The sequence below is a fragment of the Oncorhynchus keta genome, unplaced genomic scaffold (genome assembly GCF_023373465.1).
Source record: "Oncorhynchus keta strain PuntledgeMale-10-30-2019 unplaced genomic scaffold, Oket_V2 Un_contig_383_pilon_pilon, whole genome shotgun sequence".
Classification (NCBI taxonomy): Eukaryota; Metazoa; Chordata; class Actinopteri; order Salmoniformes; family Salmonidae; genus Oncorhynchus; species Oncorhynchus keta.
Window position 1 is genome coordinate 244,047 of NW_026287457.1, and position 26,317 is coordinate 270,363.

Consider the following 26,317-nt stretch of genomic DNA (forward strand, 5'->3'; position numbering starts at 1 on the left):
TCAACCCATCTAGTTATATTAGTGGTCGACGCCTAACGTCATCCCATCTAGTTATATTAGTGGTCGACGCCTAACGTCAACCCATCTAGTTATATTAGTGGTCGACGCCTAACGTCATCCCATCTAGTTATATTAGTGGTCGACGCCTAACGTCATCCCATCTAGTTATATTAGTGGTCGACGCTCCTAACGTCAACCCATCTAGTTATATTAGTGGTCGACGCCTAACGTCAACCCATCTAGTTATATTAGTGGTCGACGCCTAACGTCAACCCATCTAGTTATATTAGTGGTCGACCCTAACGTCAACCCATCTAGTTATATTAGTGGTCGACGCCTAACGTCAACCCATCTAGTTATATTAGTGGTCGACCCCTAACGTCAACCCATCTAGTTATATTAGTGGTCGACGCCTAACGTCAACCCATCTAGTTATATTAGTGGTCGACGTCTAACGTCACCCCATCTAGTTATATTAGTGGTCGACGCCTAACGTCATCCCATCTAGTTATATTAGTGGTCGACGCCTAACGTCAACCCATCTAGTTATATTAGTGGTCGACGCCTAACGTCATCCCATCTAGTTATATTAGTGGTCGACGCCTAACGTCAGCCCATCTAGTTATATTAGTGGTCGACGCCTAACGTCAACCCATCTAGTTATATTAGTGGTCGACGCCTAACGTCAACCCATCTAGTTATATTAGTGGTCGACGCCTAACGTCACCCCATCTAGTTATATTAGTGGTCGACGCCTAACGTCAGCCCATCTAGTTATATTAGTGGTCGACGCCTAACGTCAACCCATCTAGTTATATTAGTGGTCGACGCCTAACGTCATCCCATCTAGTTATATTAGTGGTCGACGCCTAACGTCAGATAACACTGAATTTGTCCTTCCGCCCGGTTATTTACCCTGTTATACAGCGTCAGTTGCCCAGTTGGGGGCAAACTCGGGGAAGATTATCATTTTCCAACATTGCTTGTAAATTCTCTCGGAGTGAGGATGGCGCTGAAAAGGATCCACAAGGTAACTGGCTCACTGGGTTTGCTTTAGTGAAACCCCCCACCCCAAAAAAACGTTTTTTTAGCTCGATTGTTGATGTATGTCGTCGCCAGTTAACGTTTTTAATGATGGCTAAAGTTAGCTACAGCTAACGCCCCGTTCCCATATCCAAATACTATTTTGTCTTTCAATCTGTGCCATCGGTTTGTTGACACTGGACTGGCTAACTCGTTAGGTAGCTACCGAGCTAGTACCATTTGCATTACTAGTTATTTGGGTGTCAAACTACTAATTTCAGCAACCATAAACATGGCCTGTAATTTATACATTATGATTTTTGTTGTTGTTGATACAATCTAGTTTAGGGGGACGTCTGGCTAACGTTAGGGGGACGTCTGGCTAACGTTAGGGGGACGTCTGGCTAACGTTAGGGGGACGTCTGGCTAACGTTAGGGGGACGTCTGGCTGACGTTAGGGGACGTCTGGCTGACGTTAGGGGGACGTCTAGCTAACGTTAAGGGACGTCTGGCTAACGTTTAAGGGGACGTCTAGCTAACGTTAGGGGACGTCTGGCTGACGTTAGGGGGACGTCTAGCTAACGTTAGGGGACGTCTGGCTAACGTTAGGGGGACGTCTGGCTAACGTTAGGGGACGTCTAGCTGACGTTAGGGGGACGTCTAGCTAACGTTAGGGGACGTCTGGCTAACGTTAGGGGGACGTCTGGCTAACGTTAGGGGACGTCTGGCTAACGTTAGGGGACGTCTGGCTAACGTTAGGGGGCGTCTGGCTAACGTTAGGGGACGTCTGGCTAACGTTAGGGGGACGTCTAGCTAACGTTAGGGGGACGTCTGGCTAACGTTAGGGGACGTCTAACGTAGGGGGGACGTCTGGCTAACGTTAGGGGACGTCTAGCTAACGTTAGGGGACGTCTAACGTAGGGGGGACGTCTGGCTAACGTTAGGGGACGTCTGGCTAACGTTAGGGGGACGTCTGGCTAACGTTAGGGGACGTCTAACGTAGGGGGACGTCTGGCTAACGTTAGGGGACGTCTAGCTAACGTTAGGGGGACGTCTGGCTAACGTTAGGGGACGTCTAACGTAGGGGGGACGTCTGGCTAACGTTAGGGGACGTCTAGCTAACGTTAGGGGACGTCTGGCTAACGTTAGGGGACGTCTAACGTAGGGGGACGTCTAGCTAACGTTAGGGGGACGTCTGGCTGACGTTAGGGGACGTCTAGCTAACGTTAAGGGACGTCTGGCTAACGTTAGGGGGGCGTCTAGCTAACGTTAGGGGGACGTCTAGCTGACGTTAGGGGGACGTCTAGCTAACGTTAGGGGGACGTCTAGCTAACGTTAGGGGACGTCTAGCTAACGTTAAGGGACGTCTAGCTAACGTTAGGGGGACGTCTAGCTAACGTTAGGGGGACGTCTAGCTAACGTTAGGGGACTTCTAGCTAACGTTTCAGGGGACTTCTAGCTAACGTTTCGGGGGACGTCTAGCTAACGTTAGGGGGACGTCTAGCTAACGTTAGGGGGACGTCTAGCTAACCTTAGGGGACGTCTAGCTAACGTTTAGGGGGACGTCTAGCTAACGTTTAGGGGGACTTCTAGCTGACATTAGGGGGACGTCTAGCTGACGTTAGGGGGACGTCTAGCTAACCTTAGGGGACGTCTAGCTAACCTTAGGGGACGTCTAGCTAACCTTAGGGGACGTCTAGCTAACCTTAGGGGACGTCGAGCTAACGTTAGGGGGACGTCGAGCTAACGTTAGGGGGACGTCTAGCTAACGTTAGGGGGACGTCTAGCTAACGTTAGGGGGACGTCTAGCTAACGTTAGGGGACGTCTAGCTAACGTTAGGGGACGTCTAGCTAACGTTAGGGGGACGTCTAGCTAACCTTTGGGGGGACGTCTAGCTAACCTTTGGGGGGACGTCTAGCTAACCTTTGGGGGGACGTCTAGCTAACGTTAGGGGACGTCTAACTAACGTTAGGGGACGTCTCGCTAACGTTAGGGGACTTCGAGCTAACGTTAGGGGGACGTCTAGCTAACCTTAGGGGGACGTCTAGCTAACGTTTAGGGGGACGTCTGGCTAACGTTAGGGGCACTTCTGGCTAACGTTAGGGGACGTCTGGCTAACGTTAGGGGACGTCGAGCTAACGTTAGGGGAATTTCATTCGTCGTTGTTGTTGTGCTGCCAGCTAGATGTTAGCTGAACGGTAGATTCCATTACAACCAGACCTAGTTAATTAACAGTTACCGGTAACGAAACGTTAATAAAATGTACATGTAAGAGACGGGGTAACTAGCTAGGTGGATAAAACGTAAGCTAGGTTGATCACTAACAATGTAACTGAATATAAATGTGTGTATCTAATTATTGTACTCTTAGCTGAATCTGCTCCTTCCTCTATAGCGACACCTCAGCCATTTTGATGAGGTTGGGCCATTGATATCCCAATGGAGAGTCCCCTGGGTTGGGGTGGGGGGAGGCACATGAATACAGGCATCACTCTGGTTATCACTCACTGTTACACATCAGCAGGTGTAGTTAACGGTTGATATTTGATTTATAGCCATTTTAAAACGGTGTTGTTTTTAAAGAGGCTTAAATGAATTGACATAAATACAACATAGGTAATGCCACAGAAACTCCGTGGTCGGCGGTTGTTTGGCCGTACTGCCAAAATGATCTAAAACAGCGTTGGAGGCGGTTCATTGTAGAGAAATTAACATTAAATTATCAGGTAACAGCTCTGGTGGACATTCCTGTACGCTCCCTCAACTTGAATGGACTGTAGCATTGTGTGCATTTTATTTCCCCCGAGCTGTAAAGAGCTGCAGTTAGTTTCAGAATGGGTGGCAAGGAATGTTAGTCCCAAATATTCCCAAAACTAAATGCATTGTATTTAGGACTAAACCCTAATAAACCTCAATGAAATCTTGTTATTGAACAAGTTAAGGTGACTAAACAGCTTGGAGTAACCCTGGATTGTAAAACTGTCATGGTCAAAACATATTGATACAACAGTAGTTAAGATGGCTAGAAGTCTGTCCATAATAATGTGCTGCTCTGCCTGGCTAAATTCCCAATCTGGCCCTCAAACCATCACGGTCACCTAATAATCCCCAGTTTACAATTGGCTCATTCCTCCCCCTCCTCTCCCCTGTAACTATTCCACAGGTCGTTGCTGCAAATGAGAACGTGTTCTCAGTCAATTTACCTGGTAAAATAACGGATAAATCAAAAATAACACTATCAACAAGACAGGTCCTACAGGCCCTAGTTTCTACCTTCTAGACAGCATTATCAACAAGGCAGGTCTTACAGGCCCTAGTTTCTACCTTCTAGACAGCATTATCAACAAGGCAGGTCCTACAGGCCCTAGTTTCTACCTTCTAGACAGCATTATCAACAAGGCAGGTCCTACAGGCCCTAGTTTCTACCTTCTAGACAGCATTATCAACAAGGCAGGTCCTACAGTCCCTAGTTTCTACCTTCTAGACAGCATTATCAACAAGGCAGGTCCTACAGGCCCTAGTTTCTACCTTCTAGACAGCATTATCAACAAGGCAGGTCCTACAGGCCCTAGTTTCTACCTTCTAGACAGCATTATCAACAAGGCAGGTCCTACAGGCCCTAGTTTCTACCTTCTAGACAGCATTATCAACAAGGCAGGTCCTACAGGCCCTAGTTTCTACCTTCTAGACAGCATTATCAACAAGGCAGGTCCTACAGGCCCTAGTTTCTACCTACTAGACAGCATTATCAACAAGGCAGGTCCTACAGGCCCTAGTTTCTACCTTCTAGACAGCATTATCAACAAGGCAGGTCCTACAGGCCCTAGTTTTGTCGCACCTAGGCTACTGTTCAGTCGTGTGGTCAGGTGCCACAAAGAGGGACTTAAGAAAATTGCAATTTCCTCAGGACAGCACAGCTGGCCCTTAAAAGTACACAGAGTGTGAACATGAATAATATGCATGTCAATCTCTCCTGGCTCAAAGTTGAAGAGATTGACGTCATCACTCCTTTTTTTTTTTTGTAAGAAGTGTTGACAAGCTGAATGCACAGAGCTGTCTGTTTTTAAAATACTAGCACACAGCTCAGACACCCATGCACACCCCACAAGACATGCCACCAGAGGTCTCTTCACAGTCCCCAAGTCCAGAACAGACTATGGGAGGCGCACAGTACTACATAGAGCCATGACCACAGGGAACTCTATTCCACAGTACTACATAGAGCCATGACTACAGGGAACTCTATTCCACAGTACTACATAGAGCCATGACTACATGGAACTCTATTCCACAGTACTACATAGAGCCATGACTACAGGGAACTCTATTCCACAGTACTACATAGAGCCATGACTACATGGTACTCTATTCCACAGTACTACATAGAGCCATGACTACATGGAACTCTATTCCACAGTACTACATAGAGCCATGACTACATGGAACTCTATTCCACAGTACTACATAGAGCCATGACTACATGGAACTCTATTCCACAGTACTACATAGAGCCATGACTACAGGGAACTCTATTCCACAGTACTACATAGAGCCATGACTACATGGAACTCTATTCCACAGTACTACATAGAGCCATGACTACATGGAACTCTATTCCACAGTACTACATAGAGCCATGACTACATGGAACTCTATTCCACAGAACTACATGGAGCCATGACTACATGGAACTCTATTCCACAGTACTACATAGAGCCATGACTACATGGAACTCTATTCCACAGTACTACATAGAGCCATGACTACATGGAACTCTATTCCACAGTACTACATAGAGCCAGGACTACATGGAACTCTATTCCACAGTACTACATAGAGCCATGACTACATGGAACTCTATTCTACAGTACTACATAGAGTCATGACGACATGGAACTCTATTCCACAGTACTACATAGAGCCATGACTACATGGAACTCTATTCTACAGTACTACATAGAGCCATGACTACATGGAACTCTATTCCACAGAACTACATGGAGCCATGACTACATGGAACTCTATTCCACAGTACTACATAGAGCCATGACTACATGGAACTCTATTCCACAGTACTACATAGAGCCATGACTACATGGAACTCTATTCCACAGTACTACATAGAGCCAGGACTACATGGAACTCTATTCCACAGTACTACATAGAGCCATGACCACATGGAACTCTATTCTACAGTACTACATAGAGTCATGACGACATGGAACTCTATTCCACAGTACTACATAGAGCCATGACTACATGGAACTCTATTCTACAGTACTACATAGAGCCATGACTACATGGAACTCTATTCCACAGAACTACATGGAGCCATGACTACATGGAACTCTATTCCACAGTACTACATAGAGCCATGACTACATGGAACTCTATTCCACAGTACTACATAGAGCCATGACTACATGGAACTCTATTCCACAGTACTACATAGAGCCATGACTACATGGAACTCTATTCCACAGTACTACATAGAGCCATGACTACATGGAACTCTATTCCACAGTACTACATAGAGCCATGACTACATGGAACTCTATTCCACAGTACTAAAGAGCCATGACTAATGGAACTCTATTCCACAGTACTACATAGAGCCATGACTACATGGAACTCTATTCCACAGAACTACATAGAGCCATGACTACATGGAACTCTATTCCACAGTACTACATAGAGCCATGACTACATGGAACTCTATTCCACAGTACTACATAGAGCCATGACAACATGGAACTCTATTCCACAGTACTACATAGAGCCATGACAACATGGAACTCTATTCCACAGTACTACATAGAGCCATGACTACATGGAACTCTATTCCACAGTACTACATAGAGCCATGACTACATGGAACTCTATTCCACAGTACTACATAGAGCCATGACTACAGGGAACTCTATTCCACAGTACTACATAGAGCCATGACTACATGGAATTCTATTCCACAGTACTACATAGAGCCATGACTACATGGAACTCTATTCCACAGTACTACATAGAGCCATGACTACATGGAACTCTATTCCACAGTACTACATAGAACCATGACCACATGGAACTCTATTCCACAGTACTACATAGAGCCATGACAACATGGAACTCTATTCCACAGTACTACATAGAGCCATGACAACATGGAACTCTATTCCACAGTACTACATAGAGCCATGACTACATGGAACTCTATTCCACAGTACTACATAGAGCCATGACTACATGGAACTCTATTGCACAGTACTACATAGAGTCATGACTACAGGGAACTCTATTCCACAGTACTACATAGAGCCATGACTACATGGAATTCTATTCCACAGTACTACATAGAGCCATGACTACATGGAACTCTATTCCACAGTACTACATAGAGCCATGACTACATGGAACTCTATTCCACAGTACTACATAGAGCCATGACTACATGGAACTCTATTCCACATTACTACATAGAGCCATGACAACATGGAACTCTATTCCACAGTACTACATAGAGCCATGACTACATGGAACTCTATTCCACAGTACTACATAGCGCCATGACAACATGGAACTCTATTCCACAGTACTACATAGAGCCATGACTACATGGAACTCTATTCCACAGTACTACATAGAACCATGACCACATGGAACTCTATTCCACAGTACTACATAGAGCCATGACAACATGGAACTCTATTCCACAGTACTACATAGAGCCATGACTACATGGAACTCTATTCCACAGTACTACATAGAGCCATGACTACATGGAACTCTATTCCACAGAACTACATAGAGCCATGACTACATGGAATTCTGTTCCACAACAAAATATATAAAAAACTGGTATAAATGCACCTTAATGAACAGCTGTGACTGTGAAGAGACTCACACACACAGGTACATACATACTCATACATTGTAGTATTGCTATATGGTGGTAGTATACATGTTGTATTCTAGATATGTGGTGGTGTAATAATGTCATATGATCGTTTGTTTTATGTGTAATGTAAGTGCTCTACCGTGTTTGGACCCCAGGAAGAGTAGCTGCTGCCTTGGCAGGAACTAATGGGGATCCATAATAAACCCCAGGAAGAGTAGCTGCTGCCTTGGCAGGAACTAATGGGGATCCATAATAAACCCCAGGAAGAGTAGCTGCTGCCTTGACAGGATCTTATGGGGATCCATAATAAACCCCAGGAAGAGTAGCTGCTGCCTTGACAGGATCTTATGGGGATCCATAATAAACCCCAGGAAGAGTAGCTGGTGCCTTGACAGGATCTTATGGGGATCCATAATAAACCCCAGGAAGAGTAGCTGCTGCCTTGGCAGGAACTAATGGGGATCCATAATAAACCCCAGGAAGAGTAGCTGGTGCCTTGACAGGATCTTATGGGGATCCATAATAAACCCCAGGAAGAGTAGCTGCTGCCTTGACAGGATCTTATGGGGATCCATAATAAACCCCAGGAAGAGTAGCTGGTGCCTTGACAGGATCTTATGGGGATCCATAATAAACCCCAGGAAGAGTAGCTGGTGCCTTGACAGGAACTAATGGGGATCCATAATAACCCCCAGGAAGAGTAGCTGCTGCCTTGGCAGGAACTAATGGGGATCCATAATAAACCCCAGGAAGAGTAGCTGCTGCCTTGGCAGGAACTAATGGGGATCCATAATAAACCCCAGGAAGAGTAGCTGGTGCCTTGGCAGGAACTAATGGGGATCCATAATAAATGCAAATTGTCATGCTGAGACAGGAAACGGCCTTCACCAAACTGTTCCCACAATGCTGTAGCGTTAAGATGTCCCTTCATTGTCACTAAAGGGTCAAGCCCGAATCATGAAAAACAACCATTATTCCTCCTCCACCAATCTTTAGTTGACACTACGCATTCGGGCAGGTAGCGTTCTCCTGGCATCTGCCAAACTCAGATTCGTCTTTTCGACTGCCAGGTGGTGAAGCGTGATTCCAGAGAACACGTTTCCACTGCTCCAGAGTCCAATGGCAGTGAGCTTTTACAACCCTTCAACAGTGTAGGTACAGCAATAGTTGTCTAGGATGGCCATGACTAGACTGCAGTTTAGGTACAGCAATAGTTGTCTAGGATGGCCATGACTAGACTGCAGTTTAGGTACAGCAATAGTTGTCTAGGATGGCCATGACTAGACTGCAGTTTAGGTACAGCAATAGTTGTCTAGGATGGCCATGACTAGACTGCAGTTTAGGTACAGCAATAGTTGTCTAGGATGGCCGTGACTACATGATGTAAACATTATTAATAGGGGCAGCAGGTAACCTAGTGGTTAGAGCTTTGGGCCAGTAACCGAAAGGTTGGTGGATCAAATCTCCGAGCTGACAAGGTTCAAATCTGTCTTTCTGCCCCTGAACAAGGCAGTTAACCCACTGTTCCCCTGAACAAGGCAGTTAACCCACTGTTCCCCGGTAGGCCGTCATTGTAAATAAGAATTTGTTCTTAACTGACTTGCCCAGTTAAATAAAGATGATATTTTAATTAACAGGGCTGTCCCCAACTAAAACATTTTGGTAGACCAATGACCAAATGTTCTTTAGAACAATTGATTGGTCAAAATGTTCTATTGTGTATTTTTCCATATTTACACACATCCGATGTGTGTTAATCCAATCAACTATATGCACTAAGGTTGTTCGCTGCTTTAAGCACACTGTTTGATTTAAATAATTAAGACACACAAATGACTAGAGGGAGTCTGACCCGCAATTGATTTGATTGGGCCTGTGGGTCTGGCTCAGACTTGCTGCACCATGTTAAAAAGGACTGCTAGTGACCAGCACCCATTGTCTCTGTCTCTCCTCCCTGCTGCAGCGACCACCGTAACACCATGTATATAGCCTCCACATTGATTCTGTACCGGTACCCCCTGTATATAGCCTCCACATTGATTCTGTACCGGTACCCCCTGTATATAGCCTCCACATTGACTCTGTACCGGTACCCCCTGTATATAGCCTCCACATTGACTCTGTACCAGTACCCCCTGTATATAGCCTCCACATTGACTCTGTACCGGTACCCCCTGTATATAGCCTCCACATTGATTCTGTACCGGTACCCCCTGTATATAGCCTCCACATTGACTCTGTACCGGTACCCCCTGTATATAGCCTCCACATTGACTCTGTACCAGTACCCCCTGTATATAGCCTCCACATTGACTCTGTACCCCGGTACCCCCTGTATATAGCCTCCACATTGATTCTGTACCGGTACCCCCTGTATATAGCCTCCACATTGACTCTGCCGGTACCCCCTGTATATAGCCTCCACATTGACTCTGTACCAGTACCCCCTGTATATAGCCTCCACATTGACTCTGGGCCGGTACCCCCTGTATATAGCCTCCACATTGACTCTGTACTGTAATACCCTGTATATAGCCTCCACATTGACTCTGTACCGGTACCCCCTGTATATAGCCTCCACATTGACTCTGTACTGTAATACCCTGTATATAGCCTCCACATTGACTCTGTACCGGTACCCCCTGTATATAGCCTCCACATTGACTCTGTACCAGTACCCCCTGTATATAGCCTCCACATTGACTCTGTACCGGTACCCCCTGTATATAGCCTCCACATTGACTCTGTACCGTAATACCCTGTATATAGCCTCCACATTGACTCTGTACCGGTACCCCCTGTATATAGCCTCCACATTGACTCTGTACTGTAATACCCTGTATATAGCCTCCACATTGACTCTGTACCGGTACCCCCTGTATATAGCCTCCACATTGACTCTGTACCAGTACCCCCTGTATATAGCCTCCACATTGACTCTGTACCGGTACCCCCTGTATATAGCCTCCACATTGACTCTGTACCGTAATACCCTGTATATAGCCTCCACATTGACTCTGTACCGGTACCCCCTGTATATAGCCTCCACATTGACTCTGTACCGTAATACCCTGTATATAGCCTCCACATTGACTCTGTACCGGTACCCCCTGTATATAGCCTCCACATTGACTCTGTACTGTAATACCCTGTATATAGCCTCCACATTGACTCTGTACCGATACCCCCTGTATATATAGCCTCCACATTGTCTCTGTACCGGTACCCCCTGTATATAGCCTCCACATTGACTCTGTACCGGTACCCCCTGTATATAGCCTCCACATTGACTCTGTACCGGTACCCCCTGTATATAGCCTCCACATTGACTCTGTACCGGTACCCCCTGTATATAGCCTCCACATTGACTCTGTACCGGTACCCCCTGTATATAGCCTCCACATTGATTCTGTACCGGTACCCCAGTATATTGCCTCCACATTGACTCAGTACCGGTACCCCCAGTATATAGCCTCCACATTGACTCTGTACCGGTACCCCCTGTATATAGCCTCCACATTGACTCTGTACCGGTACCCCCTGTATATAGCCTCCACATTGATTCTGTACCGGTACCCCAGTATATTGCCTCCACATTGACTCAGTACCGGTACCCCCTGTATATGGGGGTCCTTCTGTAGCTCAGTTGGTAGAGCATGGCCCTTGTAACGCCAGGGTAGTGGGTTCGATTCCCGGGACCACCCATACGTAGAATGTATGCACACATGACTGTAAGTCGCTTTGGATAAAAGCGTCTGCTAAATGGCATATATTAATATTATTATTATATTATTATTATTATTATATTATTATTATATTATTATATATTATTATATATTATATTATTATATTATTATTATTATTATTATATATTATATAGCCAGGACCCATAGGGTAGTGTATTACTGTTGACCAGGACCCATAGGGTAGTGTATTACTGTTGACCAGGACCCATAGGGTAGTGTATTACTGTTGACCAGGACCCATAGGGTAGTGTATTACTGTTGACCAGGACCCATAGGGTAGTGTACTACTGTTGACCAGGACCCATAGGGTAGTGTATTACTGTTGACCAGGGTCCATAGGGTAGTGTTCTACTGTTGACCAGGACCCATAGGGTAGTGTACTACTGTTGACCAGGACCCATAGGGTAGTGTACTACTGTTGACCAGGACCCATAGGGTAGTGTACTACTGTTGACCAGGACCCATAGGGTAGTGTTCTACTGTTGACCAGGGTCCATAGGGTAGTGTTCTACTGTTGACCAGGACCCATAGGGTAGTGTACTACTGTTGACCAGGACCCATAGGGTAGTGTATTACTGTTGACCAGGACCCATAGGGTAGTGTACTACTGTTGACCAGGACCCATAGGGTAGTGTACTACTGTTGACCAGGACCCATAGGGTAGTGTTCTACTGTTGACCATGACCCATATGGTAGTTTACTACTGTTGACCAGGACCCATATGGTAGTGTACTACTGTTGACCAGGGTCCATAGGGTAGTGTATTACTGTTGACCAGGACCCATAGGGTAGTGTACTACTGTTGACCAGGACCCATAGGGTAGTGTACTACTGTTGACCAGGACCCATAGGGTAGTGTACTACTGTTGACCAGGACCCATAGGGTAGTGTTCTACTGTTGACCAGGGTCCATAGGGTAGTGTTCTACTGTTGACCAGGACCCATAGGGTAGTGTACTACTGTTGACCAGGACCCATAGGGTAGTGTATTACTGTTGACCAGGACCCATAGGGTAGTGTACTACTGTTGACCAGGACCCATAGGGTAGTGTACTACTGTTGACCAGGGCCCATAGGGTAGTGTTCTACTGTTGACCAGGACCCATAGGGTAGTGTTCTACTGTTGACCAGGGTCCATAGGGTAGTGTTCTACTGTTGACCAGGACCCATAGGGTAGTGTACTACTGTTGACCAGGACCCATAGGGTAGTGTATTACTGTTGACCAGGACCCATAGGGTAGTGTACTACTGTTGACCAGGACCCATAGGGTAGTGTTCTACTGTTGACAATGACCCATATGGTAGTTTACTACTGTTGACCAGGACCCATATGGTAGTGTACTACTGTTGACCAGGACCCATATGGTAGTGTACTACTGTTGACCAGGGCCCATAGGGTAGTGTATTACTGTTGACCAGGACCCATAGGGTAGTGTACTACTGTTGACCAGGACCCATAGGGTAGTGTACTACTGTTGACCAGGACCCATAGGGTAGTGTACTACTGTTGACCAGGACCCATAGGGTAGTGTTCTACTGTTGACCATGACCCATATGGTAGTGTATTACTGTTGACCAGGACCCATATGGTAGTGTACTACTGTTGACCAGGACCCATATGGTAGTGTACTACTGTTGACCAGGGTCCATAGGGTAGTGTATTACTGTTGACCAGGACCCATAGGGTAGTGTACTACTGTTGACCAGGACCCATAGGGTAGTGTACTACTGTTGACCAGGACCCATAGGGTAGTGTACTACTGTTGACCAGGACCCATAGGGTAGTGTTCTACTGTTGACCAGGGTCCATAGGGTAGTGTTCTACTGTTGACCAGGACCCATAGGGTAGTGTACTACTGTTGACCAGGACCCATAGGGTAGTGTATTACTGTTGACCAGGACCCATAGGGTAGTGTACTACTGTTGACCAGGACCCATAGGGTAGTGTACTACTGTTGACCAGGGCCCATAGGGTAGTGTTCTACTGTTGACCAGGACCCATAGGGTAGTGTTCTACTGTTGACCAGGGTCCATAGGGTAGTGTTCTACTGTTGACCAGGACCCATAGGGTAGTGTACTACTGTTGACCAGGACCCATAGGGTAGTGTATTACTGTTGACCAGGACCCATAGGGTAGTGTACTACTGTTGACCAGGACCCATAGGGTAGTGTTCTACTGTTGACAATGACCCATATGGTAGTTTACTACTGTTGACCAGGACCCATATGGTAGTGTACTACTGTTGACCAGGACCCATATGGTAGTGTACTACTGTTGACCAGGGCCCATAGGGTAGTGTATTACTGTTGACCAGGACCCATAGGGTAGTGTACTACTGTTGACCAGGACCCATAGGGTAGTGTACTACTGTTGACCAGGACCCATATGGTAGTGTACTACTGTTGACCAGGACCCATAGGGTAGTGTATTACTGTTGACCAGGACCCATAGGGTAGTGTACTACTGTTGACCAGGACCCATAGGGTAGTGTTCTACTGTTGACCATGACCCATATGGTAGTGTATTACTGTTGACCAGGACCCATATGGTAGTGTACTACTGTTGACCAGGACCCATATGGTAGTGTACTACTGTTGACCAGGACCCATATGGTAGTGTACTACTGTTGACCAGGACCCATATGGTAGTGTACTACTGTTGACCAGGACCCATAGGGTAGTGTACTACTGTTGACCAGGACCCATAGGGTAGTGTATTACTGTTGACCAGGACCCATAGGGTAGTGTATTACTGTTGACCAGGACCCATAGGGTAGTGTACTACTGTTGACTAGGACCTGTTTTCTGTAAATGTGAACATTATAACAACTTTCTGTCGGTGGTTGCCGTCATGGTCGAGGTCGAGGTCATGGTAGAGGTCATTGTAGAGGTCATTGTAGAGGTCATGGTCGAGGTCATGGTCGAGGTCATGGTCGAGGTCATGGTCGAGGTCATGGTCGAGGTCATGGTCGAGGTCATGGTAGAGGTCATTGTAGAGGTCATGGTAGAGGTCATGGTAGAGGTCATGGTAGAGGTCATGGTAGAGGTCATGGTCGAGGTCATGGTCGAGGTCATGGTCGAGGTCATTGTAGAGGTCATGGTCGAGGTCATGGTCGAGGTCATGGTCGAGGTCATGGTCGAGGTCATGGTCGAGGTCATGGTCGAGGTCATGGTAGAGGTCATGGTCGAGGTCATGGTCGAGGTCATGGTAGAGGTCATGGTATCATTGTATAGGTGGTGTTGAATGACCTTTCTGACTGGTTCTTGGAGAAATGGCATCTTCCTTTCACAAGAACACACAGTTGGGTTGTATTCACTACTAGTATGCACCAAATGGAAGAAAACTAACAGCAAAGGGGAGGGACTACCTGAACTTTTAAATACAAAACACTTGTTTTCCTTTGCCAAACGTTTTGCTGCTGAGTATGCCCCCGGTATAGGCTACTTTGGGCTGATAGCCTGTCACTGGGCTGATAGCCTGTCACTGGGCTGATAGCCTGTCACTGGGATTATAGGCTGTCACTGGGTTGATAGCCTGTCACTGGGATTATAGCCTGTCACTGGGCTGATAGCCTGTCACTGGGATTATAGGCTGTCACTGGGCTGATAGCCTGTCACTGGGCTGATAGCCTGTCACTGGGCTGATAGCCTGTCACTGGGATTATAGCCTGTCACTGGGCTGATAGCCTGTCACTGGGCTGATAGCCTGTCATTCATTCTTCTTTGTTCTCAGACTGGAGCTCACCGTGTTGCTTTAATCATTCAAAATGTCTGTCTCTAGTTTACAGCTAAGTGTTCCTGGTCTCTCTTGTTGATTGGTTTAGAGCTAAGTGTTCCTGGTCTCTCTTGTTGATTGGTTTAGAGCTAAGTGTTCCTGGTCTCTCTTGTTGATTGGTTTAGAGCTAAGTGTTCCTGGTCTCTCTTGTTGATTGGTTTAGAGCTAAGTGTTCCTGGTCTCTCTTGTTGATTGGTTTTAATCATTCAAAAGTGTTCCTGGTCTCTCTTGTTGATTGGTTTAGAGCTAAGTGTTCCTGGTCTCTCTTGTTGATTGGTTTAGAGCTAAGTGTTCCTGGTCTCTCTTGTTGATTGGTTTAGAGCTAAGTGTTCCTGGTCTCTCTTGTTGATTGGTTTAGAGCTAAGTGTTCCTGGTCTCTCTTGTTGATTGGTTTAGAGCTAAGTGTTCCTGGTCTCTCTTGTTGATTGGTTTAGAGCTAAGTGTTCCTGGTCTCTCTTGTTGATTGGTTTAGAGCTAAGTGTTCCTGGTCTCTCTTGTTGATTGGTTTAGAGCTAAGTGTTCCTGGTCTCTCTTGTTGATTGGTTTAGAGCTAAGTGTTCCTGGTCTCTCTTGTTCCATTGCAGGAGCTGAATGATCTGGCTCGTGACCCTCCAGCACAGTGCTCAGCAGGACCAGTGGGAGATGACAGTAGGTGTCTTAGACTTTTTATATTTTTATGGAACTGTTGAAGGCAGTTATTCTTCATCTTGGTCCTGGAGAACCAAAGGGCTGAATATTTTAGTTTTTTTTGCCCAAAAGCACTAATACACCTGATCAAAGGTGCATTAAGAAACACTGGTTAAAGATTTACAATGACCCTGAATGTGCACTAACTCTCCTTCTGCCCCTCTCCTTCCGCCAGTGTTTCACTGGCAAGCCACGATCATGGGACCTGTGAGTACCAGTCACGTAATCCCACTAGAACGGGAGAACTCTAAAGGCTTGAATGTCTGTTTTGACCAAGGTATAACATTATCCTGGACGTAAAGGGGGGGTGGATCAGTCGTCATGACAGACGCTCTTTCTCTCCTTTCAGAATGACAGTCCGTATCAGGGGGGCGTTTTCTTCCTGTCCATCCATTTCCCCACAGACTATCCTTTCAAACCTCCTAAGGTAAGGGTCCATGTCACTTCACAAGGGGTTTGGAAAGGGGCTCGTTCCCAAGTCCCTGTCAGTGGTTACACTTAGGGACATTTTTATTGTTCTGGACTGCAGCCTCGTGATGCTGCATGTAGTTAATGTTGTGTGGTAGGAGGGGTGATTTACTAGTTAATGTGTGGTAGGAGGGGTGATTTACTAGTTAATGTGTGGTAGGAGGGGTGATTTACTAGTTAATGTGTGGTAGGAGGGGTGATTTACTAGTTAATGTGTGGTAGGAGGGGTGATTTACTAGTTAATGTTGTGTGGTAGGAGGGGTGATTTACTAGTTAATGTGTGGTAGGAGGAGTGATTTACTAGTTAATGTTGTGTGGTAGGAGGGGTGATTTACTAGTTAATGTGTGGTAGGAGGGGTGATTTACTAGTTAATGTTGTGTGGTAGGAGGGGTGATTTACTAGTTAATGGGTGGTAGGAGGGGTGATTTACTAGTTAATGTGTGGTAGGAGAGGTGATTTACTAGTTAATGTTTTACATTTACATTTAAGTCATTTAGCAGACGCTCTTATCCAGAGCGACTTACAAATTGGTGCATTCACCTTATGACATCCAGTAGAATAGTCACTTTAAAATAGTGCATCTAAATCTTAAAAGGGGGGGGTGAGAAGGATTACTTATCCTATCCTAGGTATTCCTTAAAGAGGTGGGGTTTCAGGTGTCTCCGGAAGGTGGTGATTGACTCCGCTGTCCTGGCGTCGTGAGGGAGTTTGTTCCACCATTGGGGGGCCAGAGCAGCGAACAGTTTTGACTGGGCTGAGCGGGAACTGTACTTCCTCAGTGGTAGGGAGGCGAGCAGGCCAGAGGTGGATGAACGCAGTGCCCTTGTTTGGGTGTAGGGCCTGATCAGAGCCTGGAGGTACTGAGGTGCCGTTCCCCTCACAGCTCCATAGGCAAGCACCATGGTCTTGTAGCGGATGCGAGCTTCAACTGGAAGCCAGTGGAGAGAGCGGAGGAGCGGGGTGACGTGAGAGAACTTGGGAAGGTTGAACACCAGACGGGCTGCGGCGTTCTGGATGAGTTGTAGGGGTTTAATGGCACAGGCAGGGAGCCCAGCCAACAGCGAGTTGCAGTAATCCAGACGGGAGATGACAAGTGCCTGGATTAGGACCTGCGCCGCTTCCTGTGTGAGGCAGGGTCGTACTCTGCGGATGTTGTAGAGCATGAACCTACAGGAACGGGACACCGCCTTGATGTTAGTTGAGAACGTCAGGGTGTTGTCCAGGATCACGCCAAGGTTCTTAGCGCTCTGGGAGGAGGACACAATGGAGTTGTCAACCGTGATGGCGAGATCATGGAACGGGCAGTCCTTCCCCGGGAGGAAGAGCAGCTCCGTCTTGCCGAGGTTCAGCTTGAGGTGGTGATCCGTCATCCACACTGATATGTCTGCCAGACATGCAGAGATGCGATTCGCCACCTGGTCATCAGAAGGGGGAAAGGAGAAGATTAATTGTGTGTCGTCTGCATAGCAATGATAGGAGAGACCATGTGAGGTTATGACAGAGCCAAGTGACTTGGAGGGGTGATTTACTAGTTAATGTGTGGTAGGAGGGGTGATTTACTAGTTAATGTTGTGTGGTAGGAGGGGTGATTTACTAGTTAATGTTGTGTGGTAGGAGGGGTGATTTACTAGTTAATGTGTGGTAGGAGGGGTGATTTACTAAATATATTAGCATTTTGTTGAATTAACATTTTCCTCTCTCTCTCTCTCTCTCTCTCTCTCTCTCTTTCTCTTTCTCTTTCTCTTTCTCTCTCTTTCTCTCTCTTTCTCTCTTTCTCTTCTCTCTCTCTTTCTCTTCTCTTTCTCTCTCTTTCTCTTTCTCTTCTCTCTCTTTCTCTTCTCTCTCTTTCTCTTCTCTCTCTCTCTCTTTCTCTTTCTCTTTCTCTCTCTTTCTCTTTCTCTCTCTTTCTCTCTCTTTCTCTTCTCTCTCTCTCTCTTTCTCTCTCTTTCTCTTCTCTCTCTTTCTCTTTCTCTTCTCTCTCTTTCTCTTCTCTCTCTTTCTCTTTCTCTTTCTCTTCTTTCTCTTTCTCTCTCTTTCTCTTTCTCTCTCTTTCTCTCTCTTTCTCTTCTCTTTCTCTCTCTTTCTCTTTCTCTCTCTTTCTCTTCTCTCTCTTTCTCTTTCTCTTCTCTCTCTTTCTCTTCTCTCTCTTTCTCTTTCTCTTCTCTCTCTTTCTCTTCTCTCTCTTTCTCTTTCTCTTCTCTCTCTTTCTCTTTCTCTTCTCTCTCTTTCTCTTTCTCTTCTCTCTTTCTCTTTCTCTTCTCTCTCTTTCTCTTCTCTCTCTTTCTCTTCTCTCTCTCTCTCTTTCTCTTTCTCTTTCTCTCTCTTTCTCTTTCTCTCTCTTTCTCTCTCTTTCTCTTCTCTCTCTCTCTCTTTCTCTCTCTTTCTCTTCTCTCTCTTTCTCTTTCTCTTCTCTCTCTTTCTCTTCTCTCTCTTTCTCTTTCTCTTTCTCTTCTTTCTCTTTCTCTCTCTTTCTCTTTCTCTCTCTTTCTCTTCTCTTTCTCTCTCTTTCTCTTTCTCTCTCTTTCTCTTCTCTCTCTTTCTCTTTCTCTTCTCTCTCTTTCTCTTCTCTCTCTTTCTCTTTCTCTTCTCTCTCTTTCTCTTCTCTCTCTTTCTCTTTCTCTTCTCTCTCTTTCTCTTTCTCTTCTCTCTCTTTCTCTTTCTCTTCTCTCTTTCTCTTCTCTCTCTTTCTCTTCTCTCTCTTTCTCTTCTCTCTCTTTCTCTTCTCTCTCTTTCTCTTCTCTCTCTTTCTCTTCTCTCTCTCTTTCTCTCTCTCTCCCCCAGTTAGCGTTTACCACAAGAATTTACCACCCCAATATTAACAGTAACGGCAGTATCTGTTTGGATATTCTCAGATCACAGTGGTCGCCGGCTTTAACAATTTCTAAAGGTGAGTTAGGACTACTCTGTGATGGACAGATCCACTGAAGGTGCATTATGGGGCAGTTTACCGGACACAGATTAAGCCTAGTCTCGGACTACAAAATAATTTGTGGAGATGTTTGCTACAATTTTTAACGTGCCTCTGTGTGTATGTATCATAAGGAATCAGACGTCACTACATCACATGGCCTAGATGTCTACGTGAGAGTCGTCTGTAGTGGGGGATCCAAAGCCCCCCCTGCTCCTGTTCCTGGTTACACCGCAGAGAAACGGGGGTTTCTAACTCTTGTAACTGTCTTCCTCTGCAGTTCTGCTCTCCATTTGCTCCCTGTTATGTGATCCCAACCCAGACGACCCTCTAGTACCAGAGATCGCACGCATCTATAAAGCAGATAGTGACAAGTAAGTATCCTGTACTGCTGTCTGTTGGAGACATCCCTTCAGTGTCATTTTATATACTGCAGATGTCAGGACATTTTTCATTCTGTATAACCCAGTGAAAATACGTTATTTTCAACAACTTTTTGGCTCGCTGGGAAGTTGATAAAGATAACATGTTCCTGTCTGCTTTCAGTCGGGGACCTGTACACACGATCATGGTCTACAGCCGAGACAAAGCCGAATAATGCCCTGTGTCTCTCAAAGGGGAATAATGCCCAGTGTCTCTCAAAGCGGAATAATGCCCCGTGTCTCTCAAAGCGGAATAATGTCCGGTCTCTCAAAGGGGAATAATGCCCAGTGTCTCTCAAAGCGGAATAATGCCCCGTGTCTCTCAAAGCGGAATAATGTCCCGTGTCTCTCAAAGCGGAATAATGCCCCGTGTCTCTCAAAGTGGAATAATGTCCCGTGTCTCTCAAAGCCGAATAATGTCCCGTGTCTCTCAAAGCGGAATAATGTCCCGTGTCTCTCAAAGCAGAGTAATGCCCCGTGTCTCTCAAAGCGGAATAATGCCCCGTGTCTCTCAAAGCGGAATAATGCCCCGTGTCTCTCAAAGCGGAATAATGCCCCGTGTCTCTCAAAGCGGAATAATGCCCCGTGTCTCTCAAAGCGGAATAATGTCCCGTGTCTCTCAAAGCGGAATAATGTCCCGTGTCTCTCGAAGCAGAATAATGCCCCGTGTCTCTCAAAGCGGAATAATGCCCCGTGTCTCTCAAAGCGGAATAATGTCCCGTGTCTCTCAAAGAGGAATAATACCCCGTGTCTCTCAAAGCGGAATAATGTCCCGTGTCTCTCAAAGCGGAATAATGCCCAGTGTCTCTCAAAGCAGAATAATGCCCGGTCTCTCAAAGCAGAATAATGCCCCGTGTCTCTCAAAGCAGAATAATGCCCCGTGTCTCTCAAAGAGGAATAATGCCCTGTGTCTCAAAGCGGAATAATGCCCTGTGTCTCAAAGCGGAATAATGCCCCGTGTCTCTCAAAGCAGAATAATGTCCGGTGTCTCTCAAAGCAGAATAATGCCTCGTGTCTCTCAAAGCGGAATAATGCCCGGTGTCTCTCAAAGCAGAATAATGTCCGGTGTCTCAAAGCAGAATAATGCCCAGTGTCTCAAAGCGGAATAATGCCCTGTGTCTCTCAAAGCGGAATAATGCCCCATGTCTTTCAAAGCGGAATAATAATGTCCGGGGTCTGTGGAGAGGAGGTTGTTGTTGTGGAGGTCTATGTTTATGGCAGCATGTAGTCCTCACCCAGGGCTGGTCTCGCTGGATTCCCTGGAAGCTGTCTCATCATTCAGCCAACAACAGTCTACCACAGTCCTTGTAAGGCTTTAGTTTGGTTGTGTGTGGACAAGTCAATGAAAATAGTCTGGGTATCCATCAGCAGTCATATGGCTTAGGGGCTTCCTCTGACACCGCCTGGTGCACTAAGCACCATTACATTACATTACATTCCCAATGCAGTGCAGACAGAAGTCTTTGACTAGGGTGGCTGGAGTCTTTGGCTATTTTTAAGGCCTTCCTCTGACACCGCCTGGTGTAGAGGTCCTGGATGGAAGGCAGATTAGCCCCGGTGATGTACTGGGCCGTACGCACTACCCTCTGTAGCGGTTGGAGGCCGAACAGTTGCCATATCAGGCAGTGATGCAACCAGTCAAGATGCTCTCGATGGTGCAGCTGTAGAACTTAGTGAGGATCTGAGGACCCTGGGATGATGATGTTGATGTGAGTCATGGCCAGCCTTTCAAAGCACTTCATGGTTACAGATGTGAGTGCTACAGGGTGGTAGTCATTAAAAGAATACAGTGGGGCAAAAAAGTATTTAGTCAGCCACCAATTGTGCAAGTTCTCCCACTTAAAAAGATGAGAGAGGCCTGTAATTGTCATCATAGGTACACTTCAACAATGACAGACAAAATTAGAAAAAAAAATCCAGAAAATCACATTGTAGGATTTTTTCATGAATTTATTTGCAAATTCGGACGTTCTTCGGACGTTCCCCTGGCAGACCAGGATCCGTAGGGACGTTCCCCTGGCAGACCAGGATCCGCAGGGATGTTCCCCTGGCAGACCAGGATCCACAGGGACGTTCCCCTGGCAGACCAGGATCCGCAGGGACGTTCCCCTGGCAGACCAGGATCCGTAGGGACGTTCCCCTGGCAGACCAGGATCCGCAGGGACGTTCCCCTGGCAGACCAGGATCCGCAGGGACGTTCCCCTGGCAGACCAGGATCCGCAGGGACGTTCCCCTGGCAGACCAGGATCCGCAGGGACGTTCCCCTGGCAGACCAGGATCCGCAGGGACGTTCCCCTGGCAGACCAGGATCCGCAGGGACGTTCCCCTGGCAGACCAGGATCCGCAGGGACGTTCCCCTGGCAGACCAGGATCCGCAGGGACGTTCCCCTGGCAGACCAGGATCCGCAGGGACGTTCCCCTGGCAGACCAGGATCCGCAGGGACGTTCCCCTGGCAGACCAGGATCCGCAGGGACGTTCCCCTGGCAGACCAGGATCCGCAGGGACGTTCCCCTGGCAGACCAGGATCCGCAGGGACGTTCCCCTGGCAGACCAGGATCCGCAGGGACGTTCCCCTGGCAGACCAGGATCCGCAGGGACGTTCCCCTGGCAGACCAGGATCCGCAGGGACGTTCCCCTGGCAGACCAGGATCCGCAGGGACGTTCCCCTGGCAGACCAGGATCCGCAGGGACGTTCCCCTGGCAGACCAGGATCCGCAGGGACGTTCCCCTGGCAGACCAGGATCCGCAGGGACGTTCCCCTGGCAGACCAGGATCCGCAGGGACGTTCCCCTGGCAGACCAGGATCCGTAGGGACGTTCCCCTGGCAGACCAGGAAACATGGTGACGGTACCCTAGTACGGCTTTGGTGAAAAGTAGTGCAGCCGATAGGGTGCCGTTTGGGAAGCTGCATCTATTGTTTTTGTTTGTTTTCCCTCTTACAGATACAGCAGAATAGCAAGAGAATGGACGCAGAAATACGCCATGTGATGACTGGTCTGAACGGATCATCGGAAGGAGAACGTCGTTGTAGCTGGAGTCAACTTCAATTGCTTGTTTTCATTATTTTGTTCATTTTGTCATTGAATTAGACTCATTTTGCCCCCATTTTCACTCCTTCATTTATGTGCTATTAAAAAGATAGTGTTTGTTGCTCGGACAGTCAACGTGTGTACTAGTTTAATTTAAGCGCGGGAAAAAACACAACATTTTAATGTAAGTCTTTCATGGGTTCTGAACTCTTCATGTTGAGCATGCAACAACAGTATACGGCCGTGCCGACTGGCCTCTTGGTTATCAGACTAAACCACTAGACTGCGTTCCATCCATGTTGTTCTGAGGACGTTGAAGACACCTGACCAAACCGGACAGACGTGTCTCTTCAGGATACACCAACTGGTGTGTGATGTTGTTGGCTGTGTCTGAAATGGCAGTCTATTCCCTATATACACTACTTTTAACCAGAGATTTTCTAGGGGAATATTCCTGTGGATCTTGGTCTACTAGGGGAATAAACCTGTGGATCCCAGTCTACTAGGGGAATATCCCTGTGGATCCTGGTCTACTAGGGGAATATCCCTGTGGATCCTGGTCTACTAGGGGAATATCCCTGTGGATCCTGTTCTACTAGGGGAATATCCCTGTGGATCCCGGTCTACTAGGGGAATAAACCTGTGGATCCCGGTCTATTAGGGGAATATCCCTGTGGATCCTGGTCTACTAGGGGAATATCCTGGTCTACTAGGGGAATATCCCTGTGGATCCTGTTCTACTAGGGGAATATCCCTGTGGATCCCGGTCTACTCGGGGAATATCCCTGTGGATCCCGGTCTACTAGGGGAATATCCTGGTCTACTAGGGGAATATCCCTGTGGATCCTGTTCTACTCAGGGAATATCCCTGTGGATCCCGGTCTACTAGGGGAATATCCCTGTGGATCCCGGTCTACTAGGGGAATATCCTGGTCTACTAGGGGAATATCCCTGTGGATCCTGTTCTACTCGGGGAATATACCTGTGGATCCTGGTCTACTAGGGGAATATCCCTGTGGATCCCGGTCTACTAGGGGAATATCCCTGTGGATCGCAGTCTACTCGGGGGAATATCCCTGTGGATCCCGGTCTATTAGGGGGAATATCCCTGTGGATCCCGGTCTACTAGGGGAATATCCCTGTGGATCCCGGTCTACTAGGGGAATATCCCTGTGGATCCTGTTCTACTAGGGGAATATCCCTGTGGATCCTGTTCTACTAGGGGAATATCCTGGTTTACTAGGGGAATATCCCTGTGGATCCTGGTCTACTAGGGAAATATCCCTGTGGATCCTGGTCTACTAGGGGAATATCCTGGTCTACTAGGGGAATATCCCTGTGGATCCTGTTCTACTCAGGGAATATCCCTGTGGATCCCGGTCTACTAGGGGAATATCCCTGTGGATCCTGGTCTACTAGGGGAATATCCTGGTTTACTAGGGGAATATCCCTGTGGATCCTGGTCTACTAGGGGAATATCCCTGTGGATCCTGGTCTACTAGGGGAATATCCTGGTCTACTAGGGGAATATCCCTGTGGATCCTGTTCTACTCAGGGAATATCCCTGTGGATCCCGGTCTACTAGGGGAATATCCCTGTGGATCCCGGTCTACTAGGGGAATATCCTGGTCTACTAGGGGAATATCCCTGTGGATCCTGTTCTACTCGGGGAATATACCTGTGGATCCTGGTCTACTAGGGGAATATCCCTGTGGATCCCGGTCTACTAGGGGAATATCCCTGTGGATCGCAGTCTACTCGGGGGAATATCCCTGTGGATCCCGGTCTATTAGGGGGAATATCCCTGTTGGTCCTGGTCTACTAGGGGAATATCCCTGTGGATCCTGGTCTACTAGGGGAATATCCCTGTGGATCCTGGTCTACTAGGGGAATATCCCTGTGGATCCTGGTCTACTAGGGGAATATCCCTGTGGATCATGGTCTACTAGGGGAATATCCTGGTCTACTAGGGGAATATCCCTGTGGATCCCGGTCTACTAGGGGAATATCCCTGTGGATCCTGGTCTACTTGGGGAATATCCCTGTGGATCCCGGTCTACTAGGGGAATATCCTGGTCTACTAGGGGAATATCCCTGTGGATCCCGGTCTACTAGGGGAATATCCCTGTGGATCCTGTTCTACTAGGGGAATATCCTGGTCTACTAGGGGAATATTCCTGTGGATCCTGGTCTACTAGGGGAATATCCCTGTGGATCCTGGTCTACTAGGGGAATATCCCTGTGGATCCCGGTCTACTAGGGGAATATCCCTGTGGATCCTGGTCTACTAGGGGAATATCCCTGTGGATCCCGGTCTACTAGGGGAATATCCCTGTGGATCCCGGTCTACTAGGGGAATATTCCTGTGGATCCTGGTCTACTAGGGGAATATCCCTGTGGATCCCGGTCTACTAGGGGAATATCCCTGTGGATCCTGGTCTACTAGGGGAATATCCCTGTGGATCCCGGTCTACTAGGGGAATATCCCTGTGGATCCTGGTCTACTAGGGGAATATCCCTGTGGATCCCGGTCTACTAGGGGAATATCCCTGTGGATCCCAGTCTACTAGGGGAATATCCCTGTGGATCCCGGTCTACTAGGGGAATATCCCTGTGGATCCTGTTCTACTAGGGGAATATCCCTGTGGATCCCGGTCTACTAGGGGAATATCCCTGTGGATCCCGGTCTACTAGGGGAATATCCCTGTGGATCCTGTTCTACTAGGGGAATATCCCTGTGGATCCCAGTCTACTAGGGGAATATCCCTGTGGATCCCGGTCTACTAGGGGAATATCCCTGTGGATCCCGGTCTACTAGGGGAATATCCCTGTGGATCCCGGTCTACTAGGGGAATATCCCGGTCTACTAGGGGAATATCCCTGTGGATCCCGGTCTAAAGTAGTGCATTTTATCAAGAATTCGATGCTATTTCGACGTCAGCAGTGTTATGCTTTTTAATATTGTTTGCGACACATGGGCCTGAGAGAATATTTACCACCTCATATATCCAAATGTGTGAACTGACAAACAAATGCTGCTCGGTATGTCAACAACAGACACAACAAGAAATGTAATGTATTTTATGCATGTAATAGGAATAGGTTGGATGTTACCCATAGGAAGTGGATGCAAAGGTCAAATGGGGAAATTATTCAATGAAAGCTTTCTATCTTTGATGATTATTATTATTATTTTATTTAAGAAGTTGAGAGCTTATAGTTAGGTCACCTACCTAAACACTGTCTTGTAAGCCCTGAGACGTGACGCAGAGCTATTGGTTCAACTATCTACTGATAACCTCTCTGGCGTCTTGGTTTTTTTGTTGTTGAGTTTTCCCATCAATAAAGGTAAATCATAAACACTT

The 26,317-nt window shown here is 47.0% G+C and overlaps 1 protein-coding gene across 2 annotated transcripts; it reads left to right on the plus strand.

The window, feature by feature from the left end:
- Nucleotides 1-765: 765 nt before the first annotated feature.
- Nucleotides 766-26,317, plus strand: LOC118373405 (ubiquitin-conjugating enzyme E2 D2-like). 2 transcript variants are annotated; one of them, XM_052508661.1, is made up of 7 exons: nucleotides 766-1,030; nucleotides 16,021-16,084; nucleotides 16,299-16,330; nucleotides 16,473-16,550; nucleotides 19,374-19,479; nucleotides 19,781-19,874; nucleotides 22,866-26,317. In XM_052508661.1, the coding sequence occupies exons 1-7, from the start codon at nucleotides 1,007-1,009 to the stop codon at nucleotides 22,909-22,911; spliced, it is 444 nt and encodes a 147-aa protein (XP_052364621.1). In that variant the 5' UTR covers nucleotides 766-1,006; the 3' UTR covers nucleotides 22,912-26,317. The 2 variants fall into 2 exon arrangements, with proteins under 2 accessions (XP_052364621.1, XP_052364622.1); XM_052508662.1 differs by lacking the exons at nucleotides 766-1,030; nucleotides 16,021-16,084 and having other exon boundaries at nucleotides 16,304-16,400.